Source organism: Condylura cristata, unplaced genomic scaffold (genome assembly GCF_000260355.1).
Source record: "Condylura cristata isolate star-nosed mole 26May11 unplaced genomic scaffold, ConCri1.0 scaffold00004, whole genome shotgun sequence".
Classification (NCBI taxonomy): Eukaryota; Metazoa; Chordata; class Mammalia; order Eulipotyphla; family Talpidae; genus Condylura; species Condylura cristata.
In genome coordinates this window covers 3,106,857-3,127,073 of record NW_004567105.1, presented here as the reverse complement: position 1 = coordinate 3,127,073, position 20,217 = coordinate 3,106,857, and the positions used below count along the sequence as shown (strand labels likewise).

General features: G+C 54.8%; 2 protein-coding genes across 2 annotated transcripts in view; one reads left to right on the top strand and one right to left on the bottom strand.

Moving 5' to 3' along the window:
• SGSM3 (small G protein signaling modulator 3) overlaps positions 1-20,206 on the top strand; it is a 20,524-nt gene extending 318 nt beyond the window's left edge. Inside the window, exons 2-22 of the mRNA XM_012720278.1 lie at positions 13,369-13,478; positions 13,776-13,861; positions 14,171-14,237; positions 15,806-16,017; positions 16,087-16,194; positions 16,469-16,612; positions 16,836-17,031; positions 17,212-17,357; positions 17,432-17,656; positions 17,796-17,850; positions 17,931-18,058; positions 18,167-18,322; positions 18,417-18,471; positions 18,612-18,661; positions 18,784-18,936; positions 19,028-19,098; positions 19,175-19,223; positions 19,295-19,380; positions 19,467-19,589; positions 19,674-19,734; positions 19,827-20,206. Of these exons, the coding sequence (XP_012575732.1) occupies positions 13,472-13,478; positions 13,776-13,861; positions 14,171-14,237; positions 15,806-16,017; positions 16,087-16,194; positions 16,469-16,612; positions 16,836-17,031; positions 17,212-17,357; positions 17,432-17,656; positions 17,796-17,850; positions 17,931-18,058; positions 18,167-18,322; positions 18,417-18,471; positions 18,612-18,661; positions 18,784-18,936; positions 19,028-19,098; positions 19,175-19,223; positions 19,295-19,380; positions 19,467-19,589; positions 19,674-19,734; positions 19,827-19,907 (2,259 nt within the window). The 5' untranslated portion in view covers positions 13,369-13,471 and the 3' untranslated portion in view covers positions 19,908-20,206. The remainder of the gene's footprint in view (positions 1-13,368; positions 13,479-13,775; positions 13,862-14,170; positions 14,238-15,805; positions 16,018-16,086; positions 16,195-16,468; positions 16,613-16,835; positions 17,032-17,211; positions 17,358-17,431; positions 17,657-17,795; positions 17,851-17,930; positions 18,059-18,166; positions 18,323-18,416; positions 18,472-18,611; positions 18,662-18,783; positions 18,937-19,027; positions 19,099-19,174; positions 19,224-19,294; positions 19,381-19,466; positions 19,590-19,673; positions 19,735-19,826) is intronic.
• The window catches only part of MKL1 (megakaryoblastic leukemia (translocation) 1), a 148,132-nt gene continuing 147,551 nt past the window's right edge, over positions 19,637-20,217 (bottom strand). Inside the window, exon 19 of the mRNA XM_012735117.1 lies at positions 19,637-19,720. The gene's annotated coding sequence lies outside the window, so the exon portion shown is untranslated. The remainder of the gene's footprint in view (positions 19,721-20,217) is intronic.

Sequence of the window (20,217 nt, the reverse complement as noted above, 5' to 3'; positions counted from 1 at the left end):
GAGTCCCGCAGTTGGAGAAGCCTGGCGGGGGGTTCGCGGGCGCTGCGGGGGGCGTTTCTGCGCGAGCCGGCGGGGCGTCCCGCTCGGGCTGCTCGGGCCGGCCCTGGCCGGCGCTGTGAGAGTGTTGCGTCTGGACGCGGGAGAGCGAGGCGGGCGCGGGAGAGCGAGGCGGGCGCTGGGCTCGCGGGAGAGCGAGGGTGGGGGCGCGCCGAGTCCCGCAGTTGGAGAAGCCTGGCGGGGGGTTCGCGGGCGCTGCGGGGGGCGTTTCTGCGCGAGCCGGCGGGGCGTCCCGCTCGGGCTGCTCGTGCCGGGGGTCGTGGGCGTTGTGGGCCTGTGGCGGGCCCTTTCTCGCGCTTGGTGCAGCCAAGCCCTGAGCAGACTCCGGTGACGAGGGGTTTCAGCTTCGACCCGACGGCTTGGGGTTCTGTTTGTGATGTAGCGTCTGGGCGCCACGTGTGTTCCCTCCCCTTCCTCCCGTCTCCGCTGGCGGTTCTCCCTGGGACTCTGAAGACTTGCGTCTCTTAGTTTCACGTATTTGTGTCGTTCTCCGAGATGAGTTTGTAACTGACTCCAGAAGGTCGGTGGCTTTCCCCTGCGTCCCGTGGAGTCCGCAGTGAACGGAGCCTCCCGGCACGGCCCCTTCAGCGTCTTCCCAGACCCCTGGGACGCTGGGGTGGGGCTGGGGTCCGGCACTTGGCGTTTCTGGACGCAGGTGTGGGCAACAGGTGAATGGCTGACCAGGACATTAAAGGGTGCGGTAGAAGTGTCCAGTAACAAAAGGGCGAACTCGGGGACGGGGCCGGTTGAGAGAAAGGGGTGAGTGAGGTTAGGAGCCTGGAGGCCAGGCTGTCCTCACTGGCCGCCTGTCCTGCGCTGGCTCTGGTGGGAGCGCCTTTGGCTTGGAAACTTGAAGCGTCCCCAGTGTGTGCGTTTTCAGTTTTTCTTAGTTGCCACGGAGGGTTTTGGCAAGAGCCCAGAATTTGCTGATTTAACATCACTTCCGTCTGCCTAATCTCCAGATTGTCTCCGTTGGTGACATCGGTAATTTTCCACAGCTGCCATTCATGAGCTTGTGCAGGCGGTCAGACGGAAGAAATAGGACCCTATTTCTTTGCCATCCCCCATTACACGTAGCCTGGGGCAGGAAAACCGGACACCTCAGCCGAGGGGTCAGACCAAGCGTCCAGGCTTCCTCATGCAGTTGTAGTCGCGGCTCCACTTACTGAATGTCTTGTTGCCAAAAGCTGTGCTAGTCACAGTAAGGTGGGGTGTCCCGTCTTGTACTTGCGGTTACGTGGAAGGTATAGAGGTTAAGTGAGCTGCCTGCACAGTGGTCACGGGACCAGCAATTCAAACCCACCTGCACCCCTGCTTTTTGTTCTGTGCCGTGCGACGTGACCCACAGACCTTCATGTCGTTCTTAAAAAAATAGAAAGCTTTCCTGTGATCACAGGATCAAACTACTAGTTTCTTCTTTTCCTTTCTAGGGGTTCTTAAAAAGCAAGCTCTGCCTCTCTGTTTACTCCTTCATTCATTGCAGCCAGTCTTCCACCCTCAGCACCATTGAAACTGCTCTCATGAGTGCCCTCTGCATCTGTGGAATGCTATAGTGAGCACCATCTCCCAGGCACCACTGACCAAACACCACTGACTGGTGCTTCCCTGAAGAAGCCTGGGGACTCTTGGAGAGAAGAATTGCATATTTGTCAATAAGATGTGTTAACTGCTGACACCAGTCTCCACTCTTGGGAGTTGGGGGAGGAACTCCTCACTGAGAAAGTGAGGGAGACCCTCATGGTTCCAGTCAGTGCTGTCAGGACTCCTCACTGTGGTGTGGGTTTCAAGGGTTAGTGTTCCAGTGAAAGATGGAATAGCTGAAAGACACAGTGAAAGCTCCGTAGTCACCGAAAGTAGGCCTTCACCACTTCTCTTAATAGCCTGCTCAAGGCCTAAACTCCATAAAATAGGGCCTTTATCTTTTCACCACCTGTTTCCTATTGTTAGGTGTAAGGATGTCCTGAATTAACTAACAGGTGCAGGTTGTGTGGACCCCACCCCCACCCCAGACCTGCGATTAAGTCAGGAACTACAAAACCCACCATCACCAAGGGAAAATTGCTGGGACCTGAGGTGGAGTTAAGCAGCCAGGTTAGGTATAAAACCACGCATGTAGGCCTTGGAGGGTCTCTTGGCCTCTTGGCTTGGTGCTTGACACAGCTTTTCGCCACCCCTCAGCATGCTAGTGGGGTTCCAGGTCAGCAGAACTGGAATCATCACCAACTGTCGGAGACTTTGCCCCTGATCACGGATTATTGGGGGGCGGAACAGGCAGGGTCTCAAGGTGGGAACGAGTCAGTGAGCAGAGATTCCAAAAATTGGGGAGTAAAGGGGGGGAGTGGGAGTGAGAAAGACACGGGAGTCGGAGTTGGGTGCAAGTCTTCCTGCTCTGCCTTCAGCAGAGGTTTATTTTATACACTTCAAGCCGGCAGAGGGATGACATTAGCATATGAAATGGGCTGAGATCACAATCACCTTTTTTCTAAGAATAGTCTGGGGTCGTTTTGACCTTTACTTGAGATTATAACATTCTAAAATCAATCAAGGTTAAAAACAGGTACATAGATGCACAAAGTTGAAGACTGATATTACTATAGTGAAGATTGATTAAAATAAAGTCTCTTGGGCCCTCCCTGGTGGCGCAGCGGGTTAAAGCCCTGCACTAAGAAGCTTAAGCCACTTCCCCATGAATTCGAACCCCGCCTGCCCCGGAGGTGACCACATGAAGCGGCAGACCTCTCCTGACCCGCCTGCTGCTCCCCCCAGCAGTGTACTTCGTCCATCTTCCTGTTCTGCTCCCCACTCTGTCCCTGGTGAATCCTCTCACCCTCCACATCTCTAGCCTGTACCCTAGTTCTGTATGAATAAATAAATAAATCTAACAACAAAAAAAAAGATTTTAAAATAGTCTCTTAAACCTTATCTACTACATAATGGGTTTTTTTTTTTTTCTACCTGAGACATCCTGGGAGGCAGGAAGAGGAAATTTCTTGCAAATCAAATTTCGGAAAAGTTCTTTGAAAAAACTTGTTAAAAGGTTTTTAAGTTTCCTTGAGTCTAGACAGTAGAGTTTCCTTGGTTTTTGAGTTTCCTTGAGGTCTAAACAGTAGAAGCGTAATTTGCTCTGAATAGGAGACATAGGTGAATTTCCGTATTAAAGACTGGATAGTAGAATCCTGAAAGACTAGCCAGAAGACTTTTGTGAATTCCTTTGAAGTGTAGCAGTTAGAAAACCTGGCTAGCTCTAAAACAGGCAACCTGGATGAATTTCCACATCTAAAGGCCAGATAGTAGGAAGTTTGAGTAATTCTTTAGAAGCTGAATAGAAGGCTAGGTGAGATAGTAGAATGATAAGATTTGGGTTTTCCTCCATCAGCTGTGAGAGACTTTGCAGAAACAGCCCTTTTGCTTTTATTGATCAGCCAGTTGTCAAGTCACTTTTGACTTCAGAGGAATTTCTCACCCTGGTGCAGGGCTTGCTTGTCAGGGCCAGGCAGGCCTTCTGCAGCTGAGGTAATCCAATTATAAGCTGAAAGTTGCTCAGAATATTTTGATATTACGATGATACAAAAAAGGGAGGTCATAACATAAGTTCGCAGTGGAAAGTCTGATTTTTCAGAGCTTTTCCCAATCTACCCGGAATCTGTCAGACGATAGACGTTGCATAGCTGTGTCAACCACAACCAACTTACCTCCTCCTCTTTTTCCCAAAATTCTTCATGTCCTCTTCTTTTGTGAGGCGAACATGATAACCACTACACTACGGAAACAAGGCTGGGTGTCCTCTTCTTTTGTAAATAAACCCTTTATTAACCTTGGTGTGCTGCAGTTGAGTCTTAATAAGCCCCTTTAGGCGCATAGGTGCCTGCTCACGTTATGCTTCTCCTGCGTGAATCACACACTCCTTCCTCTGTTTGAGATGTAGGTTTTGTGGATGTGTGTTTTTTGGGTGAGACAGGTGAGGTCCACTGTGCCATGTGGGTCAGCTTGCTGGCCAGGGTGTGGCTGCTGATAGCTTGGTAGCACTGACTTTAACCCCTGTGCCACCAGGGAGACCCTGGAAAGTTACTAATTTCTTTGCAGTCATTACATGCTATTGGTAAAATAGGTGTAACATCAGAAGTGAGATCGAAAGATAAAGCCCAGTCATCACAAGTCCGGTTCTTAGGACGAGTCTGATTTCCAGCTAGAGCTAAGAGATTTTATTTTTTCTTAACAGAATGTTTCTAGGATCCTCTCTTGCTACCTAGTTAGTCTACCTAGTTAGCTAACCTTCTGAAGAATAAAACTACAGATTTTATTGCTTCTTCTGTTTGAGTTTCATTTGTAAATATCCTTAATTTGTGTGACTTGAGGATAGGGTTAAAGTCCAAGTACTCCCCCACCACCTTTTTTAACTTCTGAGTCAGTGTAATTTATAATTAGAATCACTTGCAGTCAAGTTCAAATTCTGCCTCTACCACTTTAAACTGAAACTTTAATACAAGTCCTAATGCCTCATTGTCCTTATCTTTAAAATTGGGAACCTGCCATTCCCACCGCACTCATGATGACACAAGTATACTAGGCCCAGTTCTGAGAGCTTTTCGTAAGTTAGTTCAGTCTTCACAGTCACCCTCTGTATTTCTGACATTATACCCAGTTTAGGTGAAGAAACAGTCATAGAACAGTAAGACACTTACTCAGGTCACACAGGTAAGGGGCGCCATCAAGAACCTACTCCCCAGACCCCTAATTTTGGGCTGATACCCACCCCCACAGAGCCAGCTGCTGCAGCTAGCTTTGCCTTTGTAAAGCGCCACGTGAGTTTTTCTTACGTGGTTGTGGTAGAATAGCACCGTGCTGTGAACACCCTCTCTTGTAGTTAGGCTGAGGCCCCACTTCATGCAGCAGATCTGGGGGTAACAACTTGGCTTTGCCCCCTCCTGTTTGCCCCTTTTCCCAAGTTTTTGATTTATTTTTTAGGTTGAAATAGTGGTAATAGGAAACGTCTGGTCAGACTGTGTCACTGCCTCAGTACAGCTATAAGTCAAGTCTTTTCAATTCTTTGGCCTCAAAGTTCCCTTATGAAAAAATGAGAGGGAGCGAACTGAGACTTTTGGGGTGGTGCCTGCGCTGCAGACACAGGTACGTGTCCGTTGGCGTCACTTGCTCTCATGTCTGCCGATTGTCTCCTAAAGTCTCTTTTCGTCTGGCATTTTCACAGAGATTGATACTTCTTTTCTTGTGTTATATTTTAATTCACTGGTTCCCACTGGGCTCCAGACTCCAAGTCAAGGTGTGTCCTACACAGTAGCTTCACTGTTTTCCCTGCAAATTGTGCTGCAGAATTGACAGCTACAGCTGTGCACGAGGGCTGCTGAGGAGTCAGTCTTGCTCAGTGGGGCCAGGGCTCCATCTCTCGGTGCCCTGATTTTGCCAGGTGTAAAATGGGGAGTGTGTAGCAGTAGGGTGAATGCTCAATAAATACTGTTTTTCCACCTTTCACTGGCACCTCTCTGGGGCATCTCCATCCACTGACCAGCCCAAAGAAAATAAAAGTGAGTCTCCACACTTTAGGTGTCTTATGTAGGTATTTTCATGTCTGCACATCACAAACTCCCAGTGATTATGTAAGACAGTATGGCCAAGTAATGAGAAGACTTATTGACCTCTGTGGCTCAGTTAGGAGGGGAGTGGGACTCGGTGTGCTCTATTTATGACCTGCTTCTTTTGAGTGCCTTGAACTCCAATGTTAATTAAAAACTTTACAGGTGGATTTTTTTAAGGATGTATTTATTTGTGCATATAAGAGTTAGGGTGTAGCCCAGAAGTGTGTGTTGTAGGGGTGGGGTGAGAGGATTCATCAGAGACAGAGTGGGGAGCAGAACAGGTGAAATGACGGACATACTTCTGAGGGGGTTATCGGGGAGACAGGAGAGGTCTGCTGCGCTTATGGGTCCCTCCCTGGCCAGGGATCGAACTCATGCTGCAGTGGCTGGTGATAGCTCCATAGTGCTGATATAGCCCCATGCACCACAAGGGAAGCCCCACGTATGAATTTCTTAGTTGGCTTATTGCCAGTGATTCCTCAAGGAGCTTTATTTTTCCACCTAAATCCTTTATCTGTTGTTTCTCAAGACCTAGAATGTTGAGTTGGGTGTAGTTAACCATCATCCATTTCACTTCTACTATCAAGGGGGTTCTTGTGCCTCCCTCCCTCTGTAGAATGGCAGAAGGTTCAGGTGGAAAGCTTTGTGTTTGCTTTCTTTTTCACTGCCAGGCATAAATCCTAAAGGAATGAGCCTGTGAGGGACTAAAGGAAGTGACTGTTAGCCGCTGATGTTTAATTATCCTGTGTGAAGACCCAGAGGGTGCGCATGAATTGGAAGTCTGCCCCAGAGAGCTTGGTGTGCCCTGCTGCCGGCCGGTGGGATTCCAGGGCACGGTCTATGTTCCCATGGTCTCCGCCTGCACAGCCATGCCAGGATCCTGCTTAAAGGAACACAATCTCTGGTCACAGAAAATCCTGCCTCAGGGAAGGGAAAGCAGTAAACTGCTGTAAACTGGGAACAATGGGGCACTCAGGCAAGCAACCCCTGGAGTCATTCTGTGCCTCTGCTGATGCCGCTTTGGGGGAGACCGGGCAGTTGACAGTTTGGATATTGTGGTCAGACCTCAGGCTTCTTTGGCACTGAGGGAGGTAGTGGTGATGTGAATCTGATCATGTTTCAGTGAGAATGGCTGGGTGGCTGGATGGGGAGCAGCTGTGAAGATCAGCACCCTCAGCTGGTAGGGGCCAGGTTTAGAGACTTTCTTCTCACAGCGCTGAGTAATGGCTTCCTGCGCTGGGGCTGGAGCCAGAGGATGGTGAACGGTAGGTTTGAGCAGCGAGGCTGGGTATAGGCCCAGGCTACTAGGCTGCAGGGTCCAAGAAGCCAGGGTCACAAATTTGGAGTTTTCCATAAAGTCAGTCAAAGGAAAAAACAGGGGTTTAAAGAGGAGAAGGAAGGCATCAGTTGCTTTTTGAAAGATTTTACACTGCTGCGTCCAGGGGACTAGGAGGGCCAGGACCACAGGGAGACCCCAGCTAAAAGACTTGGAGTAGCCATGACTGGGAGAAATGGGATGGCTCTGGCTGGAAGGTAGCCACAGGTTGAAGGAAAAAAGGGAAGTTTCGAAAAACATGAGGAAAGACCTCTCAGAGTTGCAGGATGCAGGTGAGATGATAAGGGAGCATCCATTATCCTTGCTGCCCAGTTCTGGCAGGAAGGTGGGCAGGTAGGTTGTAATGCCGAATGTGGGGACCCCAGGAAGTAGACTGCACTGGACTGGAGTGCTCCTCAGGCAGGTGGGGTGTCTGTAGAGATGCTGGGGCTGAGGAGAGTATGGGCAAGGCGAGCAGGGGAGTTGGGAGAGAAGGCTGGAGAGAGCAGCCAGAAAGGCCTGAGCCAGGGCCCCTCCTCCAGTGACCTCTGTCGGGAAGTGCTGCTGGTGCAGAGGGTGGGGTCAGACCTGATATAGTCTCTGGCCCATAGAGCACCAGCTGTTGCCCACTTCGTGGACCAAGCATGGGCTGAGGGCAGAAGCTTTTAAAATTTTGTTTTCCATTAATGCTTGTATAGTTACAAAACTCAAAGGCGAGCCCAAAAATTCCTTTCCTGTGATAACCCAGTGACTATTTATAATCTAAACATTATCTTATGACCTAGAGCTTAAATTTGTTTTGCTACAACTTAAATTTGTCCTGTATGCTCACATCTTACCTGTGCTTCTATGAGCTATGCCCAGAAAGATGGGAACCTGCACTCTGGGGGCCCTGCCCGCAGTGGCCCTGCTCACCGTGCTGTTGTGGCTGGGGACCACCTGCCCATGGCTCTGGTGTGGCTGGGGACCGGACGTCTGCCTGGCTTGGGGAGAAAACCCAGGGGATGTGGAGGCACTTTGGTGAAGGCAGATTTGGAAATGGCCTTTTCACAATCGCTTTTTCACTTGGAGAATACCTGCATGTTGCTGTGCTGTTCTGGTTTGTAAGCACCCCTTTTCCTTTAGACTGCTTTTCATGGCTCTTTCTGGGGGGGGAGGGGGGTTGTGGGATGGGGAAGTTACTGGGCTTTGATGGGGCATGTGGCAGAGCACCTGCATTGTCCAGACTTAGACAAAATAGTGAGTTGGAAACCTGAGTTTCAGTGATTCCTTCTTTACAGCAATTACCTAAGACTGTTAGAGGGACTCGTTATGGTGACTTGAAAAGTAAACTTCACCTTTCAGCAGCTGAGGAAGTGTCTGCTTTCACAGGTTGCTAAAGAAGTGAAATTCCTGCTAAGCAGGGTTAGTGTAGTGTCAGACACACTTGGGAGAGGGACCTTTTCGTGGCTGTAGATAAGCTGTTCCTAATAGTTTGTGCCTGTTTTTTCACCTTTGCTGTCCTTGGTTTTGTGTAAACATTGAATCCTTGTGGGGATGGATAGTTGAGGTGATTGGAAGAGGGTGAGATTAAAGGGAAGGCAAGAGGCTACAATAAAACTCCCAGAGTACATGTTCTCATGTCTCTAGTATTTAAACTCTATTTTTTTTTTTAACTCAGGGAGTATCATGCAGTGTGAAAGTCACCCCTTTTGAAGTATACAGTTCAGAGGCTTTTAGTCAATTTGACTGTCTTGTACAATCATCGCCACTGTCTAATTTCATGCTATTTTTGTCATCCCAGAAAGAAACCCCATACTCATTCCCCAGCTGTCCCCTGAGCCCCTAACTTACCTCTGGTCTCTGCAGTGGTAATGTGTGTGGGCTTCTGGGACTGGCTTCTCTCATTGTGGGGGGAGACAGTCACTGATGTGTCTGCATCGTCCCTTTGCAGGCTTCAGAAGATGCCATTGTTAGGATGCACATATTTTGTTTATCCATTCATGAACTGATATTTGGGGGAGGAGGTGTTCACCAGAGACCGAGAGGGGAGCAGAACACGCGGATCTACTGAAATGCACTGCTAAGGGGGAGGGGGAGTGTGGAGGTGGGGAGGACAGAAGAGTCATGTGGGTCACTCCCTGGCTGGGGATCGAACCCATGCTGCAGTGACTGTGGACAGCTTCATAGTGCTGAGACTTAACCCCTGTGCCACCAGGGAGAGCCTAGATTATTTTAAATTTTTTGTTGTATTTTTAATGCTGTAGTATACGTTTTTGCTTCTATTAGGTTATTTCTTTACAATAAATTGTCAGAAGGATAGTTACTGGGCCAAAGGGTATGAAAATATTTATGGGTATTCCAAAGAAAATCCCATTTAACAGGTTATTTTACTACAAAAACTAATTTTTGTAAGCATTTGGCATTTTATTTTAAAAAATTATGTATGTGTGCACACACGTGACCATACAACATATACATACTTACATGTGTGCTCCCCACCCCCAGGGATGGCCCTCCTTGGTTGAGAATCTCTAAGAGGGCACCATCAGGCCACTGAGGCAGACGCCTCCCCCAGTCTGGCCCGCTTCCTGCTGCGTGTTAAGGTTGGTCAGGACCCGTCAGCTTAGCCAGGGAAGCCAAGGCCTCCGGAACAGTGCAGGAGCAGGGAGCTCGAGCAGGAAGCACGTGCCGGCTGCTGCTACTACCCGGCGGGAAGCATGGCTTTTGCTGACTTTTCTCTCAGTTGCTGCCCATTCGCTCATCGGTCTAGTTCATCTAGCAGATGTTCGCTTAGCTTGAGTGTCAGGTACAAGACGCTGTCCAGCTGGTGGGGACAGGCCAGAGAGAGACTAAGGGACAAAGCCCTATGAGCCAAGGGCATCGGCAGCCTTTTCCAGGGCTTTATGGGCAGCAGAATGAACCTCCATGGAAGGCAGAGGAGAATCGTGAAGGTTTAGTTACTTATTGGTGTGTAACACAGCACCCAGAACTTAGTATGTGAAGACCAGGAATCACTTACTAGCCCAGGGCGTCTGCAGATCAGAAACTCAGGAGCATCTCGGAGACTGAGTTGGGAGACTCAGCTGGTGCGAGAGGCCCGTGTTGCCTCAGACAGATGTTGGTGTTGGACCGGGGGACTGTTTCCCTTCACTGATGTGGCTTCTAGCGGTGCTTGTCCAGGGCCCTCATGACATGGCCCCAACCCCCTGAGGCCGGTGATATAAGAAACCACATGGCCTGTCCTCGGGTGTCCTGGTTGCTCTGTCGTGCTGTCAGCAGAGGGGGAGCTACGCTCGGCTCCGAGGGGACAAGGTGCATGTACCAGGCCTGACACCCAGGAGATGTCACCTGGGAGAAGGCTTCTTCCTCTGACCTGGGTCATGTGCCTTGAGGCTTTGTGTGTGGGTAGGATAAGGAGAATTTGAGGCCAAAGAACAGGGACAGGAAGTAAGCGTGTTTGGACAGTGCCGGGGCGGCAGCAGGACTGCAGAGAGCAGCAGCAGGTGGCGTGGTAGAGCGACTGTCTCCCGTGGCGAGTCATTTGTGTGCAGAGCAGGCTTGGAGGGATGGGAAGTGCACCTGAGACACTGAAGCCAGTAGGAGCCGAAGGGAGAAAGGTGTTGCCACTGGAAGGTGTGGACAGGTGGTTGTGGAGGCGCTGACAGAACCCACGGTTGCCCAGAAATAGCCCTGAGGGAGAGGAGCACAGGCTGAGGGGTGCCCCCACGTCTAGAGGTGTGCTGAGGAAGGGAGGGGCCCCACAGGAGGGCCGGGATGAAGCCTGCTGCTCTTTCCTTCCCCTTGTTAAGAGCCCTCAGGTAGACCCCTCATGCCAGCTCAAGGCCACGGTTCCCACCCTGCTCCCATCTGCAGGAGTTGCACTGCCGCCAGGTCTGCACTCTGACCACTCGCGGGCTGGGCCTCCTAGAGCTGCAGGACATGCGTGGGTCTCCAGGGACATCTGATTGTCTTTATAACCAACATTGGTTAGGAAGTACAGGACTGGCAAACTAGGGGAGAAGACTGTACATTTAATTTCTAAAAAACTCCTTCTTGAGCACCTCAGTCGTGCCCCTCCAGGGCTGCTTATCAACAGTGTTCTCAGCCCACCTCTGACTGCAGGAGTGCGCAGGGCCAGCCCCAGCTCCCGTCACCACTTGTAGGGTGGTTTCTATAGCAACCTGGGGCAGGAAAAACCTGACCGTCCAGTTTGCAGTGCTGCAACATCCGGCTTCTGCTGGGAAGAGGGAGCTGCTGAGAGAGGTGGGTCTGTGGTCTGTCCTCCCAGCGTTGTGGGGACTGGACATGCCCAGAGCCGTGTGAAGCCGCCTCATCTCTGGGTCTCCCCAGCGCAGCAGCCAGAAAGCTTTCACACCTCGGGTGGGTTCAGGTTCCGCTGTGCTGAGCCACCCCTGTAATGGCCCAGGGGGTCCAGAAAGTAAGGCGCCAGGTCCCTGTGGTGCGAGGCTCTCCAGCACCCCTGCTGCACCCCCACCTTTTCCCTCCCATTGGTGTGACAAGGCCCCACTCAAAGGCCTGCTGGGTCCCCTTTCCTGGGTTCTGACGTCTCCTCACAGAGCTTTGCTTGACCACGTGACCCAGGAAGCCCCTCTGATACCTCTGCCTTCACCTGCACCACCTGACTGGGGGATGCCCCTGGGGGTCCCTGTGGTGCTCACATCCTAGTGGCTGAGGGGGCAGTGGGAGCGCATGCTTAGGTCAGGACGGGGAGCCACCTACTGGAATAGCCTCCCTGTGCCTCAGCTTGCACACTGGACGGCTCCTTTTCTCCAGGACAGGCACCCCTGCATCCTTCCCTGCCTCTGCCCTGCGTGAAGGAACAGCCGCCTATTCCGGGTGGTGGCTGTGGCGTCTTCCCGGTGTCACACGGGCACGGGTTGTGTGAACCCTGTTGTGTGGTCGCTTGTGTGGGTTGCACTGGATGAACGTCAGCCACCTGGCAAGGCTGTGTGTGCCTGTGTGGTACATACAGGCCCAGGTACTAGCAGGCTGTATCTAGAAAATACCAGGACCACTCTAATATCCGTGACTTAGTGCTGTGCTGAAGCCCTAATTAGCGCGCTCCTTTAACTTCATAACCACCACAAAAGTAGGCCCTGCTGGCCCGTTATGGCCAGAAGAGACCTAGCGCTCATGACTGGATGCGCAGGCCTCCTAGGGTAAGGAAAGAGCAGAGGCAGTGCATCATCACAGCGGCAGCCGAGAAAAGTGAGACTTAAAATGATTGGGCCTGCCCAGTCATAGCAAGGGCGAGCAGCAGAGCTGGGTTGAATCCAACGGGCTGAGGCTCTGAGCGCGCCTCCCAGGCTGGTCCCACACAGGCTGCCCGCTGAGTGGCTGCTGGCCTTTGCTTCAGCTCGCGAGTGGACAGGAGACTGGAGGGTGTGGTGTTTCGGGAGGGCGTGCTTTTTGAATCTATTTAGAAAACTACATTGTGGGACACCCAGGCCTGCAGGGGGACCTGGCAAGCCTCTGGGCCCCCAGCAAACCTTGAGCTTTCTCTGGGCTCTCTGGCCCTATCGTGTCGTCCCATGGTCTTGCTGCTTCTGTAGCCACGCTGCTGGGCCGCTCGTAGCTGTCGCCCATCCGCATGACCCCGACCAGGTGCCCACCATCGCCCGCACCTCTTGTGTCTGCACCAAGGGGCAGCAGGTGACGGCCACAAGGCACCGGAAGCCTGGTTCACTCACGCACCCTACAGGCTGGCAGTCTCTCTAGGCTTCGTGTAAGGAAGCACCTCACGTGTGTCATGAGGCTTGAGTAAGATGATTTTTAAAAACTTCTAGTCCGGTCCTCCTACCAGAATGTTCTGCCCAGCCAACATGCCAGTTCAAACTACACATGGTGCAGTGGCCTGGTGCTAGCTGGCTGGTCTGCAAGCAGGTGGCACCAGCCCGCCTGGAGTGGCCTGGGTGTGTGGGGCAGGAGGAGGGAGTGTCCTGGCTGAGCTGCCTCAGGAGCGACAAGATGACACTCTTGCCTCCAAGTTTGCAAATATGTCTTCAAAGAAAATGGATTTTTTCACATGCCTGCACCTAGGTCCATCTCTAAATTATTACTCAAAATTCTGCCTTACGGAAACCTATTCAGAGGTTTGCGTCATAACCAGTTTTGATTGCATTTTTCTGTTTTAAAGAAACATTTGCCTGAGCATAGGGCATCGAAGTCCGTCTGAGTCCATCCAGCCTTAATAACAGGGAAGCCAGGTGGCCCCCACCTCCCCACCCCTGGCTCACAGATTTTTTGGGAACAGGAACTTACCAGCTTTTTCAAGCTGAATCTTCTCCGGTGAAATGCTGAGCAAGGTAGCTCGCTCTTTCAGGTGTAAGGGGCCAGTACTCGGGGTGTGGGTCAGACCAAGAAAGGAGCTTTAGGATGATGTACCCTCTGCTCTCCCCCCAGGGCAGATGTTTCTGGACCCCATGAAACTTGAGAGGCTTGCAGCTGGGAAGACACTAGCCTAGGAAAACGCGGAGCGTGGGTCTGCAAGCTCTGCCTGTCCAGGATGTCAGGTAGGTGCAGGCCTTGAGGGGCGGCCCAACACCTTCCGTATAAGAGACGCGAAAGTGGAGTTTGCTGAACCTTCCCTCCCTGCTCAGCGGCCTGCTTTTCCTGAGTCTCTGTCCTCTTCCCAGCGTGCAGAGCCTCGGTAGAGGCGGCGGCGAGATGAAGTCTGGCTATGTTACGCCTGTGCTCCCATCTCATTTCACGTGGTTCCGACCCTCCTCGGGGAAGAGGGGTTGGGAGGTACCAGGCTTGAATTCCCACCCCTGAAGGCTCTGCATTTTCTCATCTCCTGTTGATTTTAGGGACCCACATACCTCCTGCCAGTGGCCCCTTCTCAGCCCTGACTCCGAGCATGTGGCCCCAAGAGATCCTGGCCAAATACACGCAGGTAGGCCCTGGCCAACAGCAGCAGCTCTGTGCTGGGTTGTGGCTCCGAAGGGGAATGCACTGCTCCAGGCTCCCTGGCACTCCCATCAGCACACTTCCACAGCAGGCCAAGCACTGCGCCCAGAGCTGAGGGGATGCAGGGTTGCCCAAAGCTTGGCTTTCCTTTCTTAGTAATATCTTTTGACCTCTGAGGAAAGGAAAATTCTCGGGGAAACCAGAGGTGAAGGATGACCTCAGAAGGCTGTAGGGGAGGTGGCCTGGTCTAGAACCTGTGGCCAGACCCTGATGCCCCCCCTCATCCTGGTTCTAGAAGGAGGAGTCAACGGAGCGACCAGAGTGGCGTTATGACGAGTTCGGCTTCCGCGTGGACAAGGAAGGTGAGGGCCTAGTGTCCACACAGCCCGTAGGGTGGGCGGCAGCTCAACGGCCCCTGGAGCTCTGACTCGAGTGAGGGGCAGAGCTGGTCTGTAGGCGGGAAGGCGAGACCCCAAACTTGCATCTGCCAAAGGTGTTGGAAGGCAAAGCAGACTTGGTGTACGAGAACTTTAATAGGATTAGCGCGTGTAGAGAGGAGGGAGGATACGTTTCTCCGAATCACCCAGCCAAACGGCCACAGAGGCCCTAAGGTCTAAGGCACCTTCTGGCAGGAACCACAGGGAAGGAGGGCGAAAGGGGCCAGGCAGCAAATCAAAGTAGGAACGCAGGTGACAGTGTAACTGCTACAGCGTCTCCTCCCTGATGTCTCCAACAAATCTCTGGTGCTGAGCAGCTCCGTTGTGCCCTAGTCAGGGGGGTGGGGACACAGCCCCTCCCCTTGGAGCTGTCCACAGCGAGGGTGCTGCTGTTCCTTTGGGAGTTTTAATTGTTATTAATCTTCTTGTGTGGTAAAAGCGAGAATGCCCTCGTAGAGAAGTTGCTCATAATCCTACACTTGAGATGCTGCAGATGCTCCTCCTGGCTTTGCGAGTCTTTGTGTGCTTTTCATAATTTAAGATCTCACAGCAGTTTTACACTGTGCTTCTCTACCATGAGATATTTATGTCACAGCTTTACAGCCATCATTCTGGTGTACCCCCTCCAGGAAGGGCCCTGTTTCTATTATAAACAACCCTCTGGGCTGCCAGAGGGGCTTTTGAGAAAGCAAACCAGAAAGCCTGTCTCTGGGACAACTGACAATTTAACAAGCCAGGCACCCTCAGGCCTCTCCCATTTCCAGGCGGTGCCAGGCCTGAGGGTTCCTGGCTCTCTAGTTTACGGGCAGACAACAGCAGCTCAGCTGGGCCTGAGACAGGACCTTGTCAGTGTGCTGGAGAGCTCTGTCTTGGTGGGACAGTGTTTGACATTTGTTACCTAAGTGATACTTGAGATGGGTGTGAGCCATTAACCAAAGCTAAGAGGCTGTGGCTTTAGCGGGGGTCAGGTGGCATCGGGGGTGTATCCCATCTGCTCTAGGAAAGTGAATCCTCGCTCACCAAGCACTGCGGGAGGCTAGCTGTGCTGGGAAGAGGTAAGCCAGTAAGTGTGCTAATGCAGAGGCCCTGGGGCAGGCCTGGACTTGGTGGGCACCAGCTTGTAGGGAAGGGCACAGCAGGAAAGCAGTGGGCAGGAGAGCCTCTGGGTGAGGTGGCGGCACTGCAGGGCCCCAGAGGAGGACTGGCTGGTGTCCCGAGGGGCACTGAATTGCTCTGTGCAAACAGTGTGAAGGCTCTGCAGGATCCAGATGAAAGAAGCAGGCTCAGGCTAGGCCGAGGGCGGAGTCAGTCTGTGCTCCGAAGGGATCTGCCCAGCGCTGGGCTGGGGTCTAAGGTCCCGGCTAAGTGGGTCTGGGAAAAACCGCGGCAGGAGCGGTGAGGCGGAGGTGAAGGGCTGGCCACCAGACACACAACCCAGGCCTGCACTTCAGAAGGGAGTCACCTCCCTCCAACTTCCTGGGCGCACCCCACAGATGGTGCTGCAGACCCCAGTTCCAGCAAGCTCCTCGGGGTGTCTCTAGTGGAAGACCCTCCACAGAGGCTGCGGTGGCAGGCCCACCTGGAATTCACCCACAACCACGACGTGGGGGACCTCACCTGGGACAAGATCGCCGTCTCCCTGCCCCGCTCAGAGAAGCTCCGCTCCCTGGTGCTGGCCGGCATCCCACACAGCATGAGGCCACAGGTGAGGTGGGGAGACTGCAGGGGCTTCTGGGACCCCACCAGAGCCTGAGCCTCACCCTCCACCCCCCAGCTGTGGATGCGACTCTCAGGCGCCCTACAGAAGAAGAGGAGCTCCGAGCTGTCGTACCGAGAGGCGGTGAAGAACAGCTCCAATGACGAGACCATTGCTGCCAAACAGGTGAGGCGGCCGGAACACCTTCCGCAGGAATCACAGCCTCAGTGAGGGCAACCCGGGTACCTCTTGTTCTGGCCTGACGCCTGGGCTGGGGTCGAACTGTGTAAGTTCCCAGAGGGGCTGGTGGAGCAGTAGCCCTGGCTGTGGCCACAGGAAGCCCTAGGGGAGGCTGCCTGCCCAGGGGCCACCCCGCTTCCTGGGATGGTGTCTACACGTGCAGGGTGTGGGCCCGTGCCCACAGCTGCACCTCACAGCTCCCGGGTGGGGGCTGTGACAGATCGAGAAGGACCTGCTCCGCACCATGCCCAGCAACGCCTGCTTCGCCAGTGTGGGCAGCATCGGCGTGCCACGCCTACGTAGGGTCCTCCGTGCACTGGCCTGGCTCTACCCTGAGATTGGCTACTGCCAGGGCACCGGCATGGTGAGCACAGCCCAGGCGGGGAAGGGTAAGCCCAAGGGCCATCTCCAGGCCCCCAGTGACCATCCAGCACAGTGGTACAGGAGGTGGGAGGCCCCCAGGAGGCTGGGGCTGCCATGGAAGGGGCACCGATGCCCAGGAAGGTGCATGGCCCATGAGGCGACAGTCCCCAGAATGTTGCAACTCCCGGGGAGACCAGGGTACAGGCCTGTCCCGCCCCTGCCAGGTGGCTGCCTGCCTGCTGCTGTTCCTGGAGGAGGAGGACGCCTTCTGGATGATGTGCGCCATCGTCGAGGACCTGCTCCCCGCCTCCTACTTCAGCACCACCCTGTTGGGTGTCCAGACGGACCAGCGGGTCCTGCGCCACCTCATTGTCCAGTACCTGCCTCGCTTGGACAAACTGCTTCAGGAGCATGACATTGGTGAGGGCTGCCCCCTTCCTTGAGGGCCGCGAAAGCTCCGTGACAGTGTCCCAGCACCCCGAGTTTCGGTGGTCACCTGTTTTCTCCCTGTGGAGCAGGCTTGGCCTCTGGCAGCCTTGGGGGGCACATGCTCCCTCACTTCTCCAGTCTCATGAGCTCCTGGCGTGGCCCCGTCCACAGAGCTGTCGTTGATCACGCTGCACTGGTTCCTCACGGCCTTCGCCAGCGTCGTGCACGTCAGGCTGCTGCTGCGCCTCTGGGACCTGTTCTTCTACGAGGGCTCCAGGGTGCTGTTCCAGGCCACGCTGGGCATGCTCCGCCTCAAGGTGCCCACCCTGCCCCACTGGCACTCCAGGAAGGGGTCCCGGGCAGCCAGTGACCCCTTCCCTGCCTGGCTCAGGAGGAGGAGCTGATCCAGTCGGAGAACTCGGCCTCCATCTTCAACACGCTGTCAGACATCCCGTCTCAGATCCAGGACGCCGAGCAGCTGCTGGGGGAAGCCATGCGGCTGGCTGGCTCCCTCACTGACGTCGCCGTGGAGACTCAGCGCCGCAAGCACCTGGCCTACCTCATGGCAGACCAGGGCCAGCTCCTGGGGACGAGCGCCACCACCAGCCTCTCTCAGGTGGGCCTATGGAGAGGGAGGCGCAGGCTGCCTCTGCTGTGACTCTGATGGGCACCCCTACGCCCCGCCTTGGCTGGTTTGGATGTAACGTCCAGCTCTGATCTCAGTCCAGGGTTGCACTGACCTGCATCCCTCGCAGGTTGTCCGTCGCCGGACTCAGCGGAGGAAATCCGGCATCACCTCCCTGCTCTTCGGTGAGAATGGCTGTGGGGGCCAGACTGGGCATCGGTCAGTCCCTACATCCTGGGCTGGGGCTCACACTGTGGGCTCACAGGGGAGGACGACCTGGAGGCGCTCAAGGCCAAGAACATCAAACAGACGGAGCTGGTGGCTGACCTCCGGGAAGCCATCCTGCGTGTAGCTCGCCACTTCCAGTGCACGGACCCCAAGAACTGCAGTGTGGTGAGTCCCAGGCTGTGCGTGGGGGCTCGACTGAGGGGCTCCCCTTACAGCCCCCGCGGCAGGGAGTGGGGGCAGGACTTTGGGCTGAGGTGCTGCTCACTGGTGCAGGAACTGACCCCGGACTACAGCATGGAGAGCCACCAACGGGACCATGAGAACTACGTGGCCTGTTCACGCAGCCACCGGCGCCGGGCCAAGGCCCTGCTGGACTTTGAGCGCCACGACGACGACGAGCTGGGCTTCCGCAAGAACGACATCATTACGGTGGGTAGCTGCCGCTCCTGGGGGTCCGGCCCCCAGCCCTGGGCTGCCACTGGTGGGGCCACCCGAGCGCTTGTGCTGCATTTTCTCCACACAGATCATTTCCCAGAAGGACGAGCACTGCTGGGTGGGGGAGCTGAATGGCCTTCGAGGTGAGGTGACGCCGGCTGCAGCAGGTGGGAGGGGCTGGGGGGACAGGCGGCCTTTGCTGGGTCCCCCTCTCTCCCGGCACCTGCCTTGGGCGGGTCGCAGGGAAACAGGTCTGCTTCTCAGGGGCCCACTCCTCCCGCAGGCTGGTTTCCAGCCAAGTTCGTGGAAGTCCTGGATGAACGGAGCAAGGAGGTAAAGGAAGCCGGGCAGGTGGTCTGGGGGCAGCCACCTTGCCAGGCCTGTGTCCTGGGCAGGTGGGCCACACAGTGGGGGTGAGGTCGGCTGCTGCTCAGGCCCTGCCCCCTCCCCATCAGTACTCCGTCGCGGGGGATGACGCGGTCACCGAGGGCGTCACAGACCTTGTGCGAGGGACCCTCTGCCCGGCCCTCAAGGCCTTGTTTGAACACGGACTTAAGAAACCATCTCTGCTTGGGGGCGCCTGTCACCCCTGGCTGTTCATTGAGGAGGTGAGTCAGTGGCAGGGCTCCAGCACCCCTGGACCTGCAGTGATCTGCCCAGCTGGGCCTGCGGCTTGACCTATTACCTGCTGTTGTCCAGGCAGCTGGCCGGGAGGTTGAGAGAGACTTTGATTCTGTATATTCACGCCTGGTGCTCTGTAAGACGTACAGGTACCGTGGGGGCTCCCGTGGGGGAGGGACAGCAAGCCCACCGCACAGGGCAACACTGACAGCTTTGTCCCCGCAGGCTGGACGAAGACGGCAAAGTCCTGACCCCGGAGGAGCTGCTCTACCGGGTAAGCGGGGCCGTGGGGGCTGGTGGTGGGGCCGGCAGCAGGGGCACCTCAGTGACGGTGGCACCTCCCAGGCGGTGCAGTCCGTGAACGTGACCCACGACGCGGCTCATGCACAAATGGATGTCAAGCTCCGTTCGCTCATCTGCGTGGGGCTCAAGTGAGTGGCTATGTCCTGGGGGGCGGGGTGCTGGGTTTTGTGCCCAGAGGGGCTGGTCAGGAAGCGCTCCCACCGTCCTGTCCCAGCGAGCAGGTCCTGCACCTGTGGCTGGAGGTGCTGTGCTCCAGCCTGCCCACCGTGGAGAAGTGGTACCAGCCCTGGTCCTTTCTGCGCAGCCCTGGCTGGGTCCAGATCAAGTGTGAGCTCCGGTGAGAAGTGGGGGCCTGCCAGGGTGGGACGTGGAGGGGGTGGGGGTGGTAGCGCCCCTGACCACATCCCCTGCTTGTGTCCAGTGTCCTCTGCTGCTTCGCCTTCAGCCTTTCCCAGGACTGGGAACTTCCTGCAAAGAGAGAGGTGGGTTGTTGGGCTGGGCCCTGTGCTGGCGTCGCCTGTGAGCAGCACTCAGGCTGGCCCAGTGGTGAACATGAGGGACTGTCCCTGTGCAGGAGGAGAAGCAACCCCTGAAGGAGGGCGTTCAGGACATGCTGGTGAAGCACCACCTTTTCAGCTGGGACATAGATGGGTGACCCTCGCCATCACCCCCAGGCCTCCCCAAGCATCGGTGACCAGAGCAGCCCTGCCCTCAAGGAAACGGTCAGGCCCATTCAAGCTGGCTTTGGAATGGGGTCTGAGGGGACCCAGGCCCACCCCAAGCTGTAGGGTCAAGGAGACGCCCGGGCACCAAGATCAGGGCCCAGCTCAGCCTGTGGGGGCTCCTGCCCCAGCTTCACTGCTGGTTCCAGCCAAAACTTCGGGCACCTGTCAGGTTTTTCTCAGGAAGGGGGTGGGGTGGCCAGGGGCTCCTTGGCCTCTTTGTAAATAAACTGTCTACGAGAA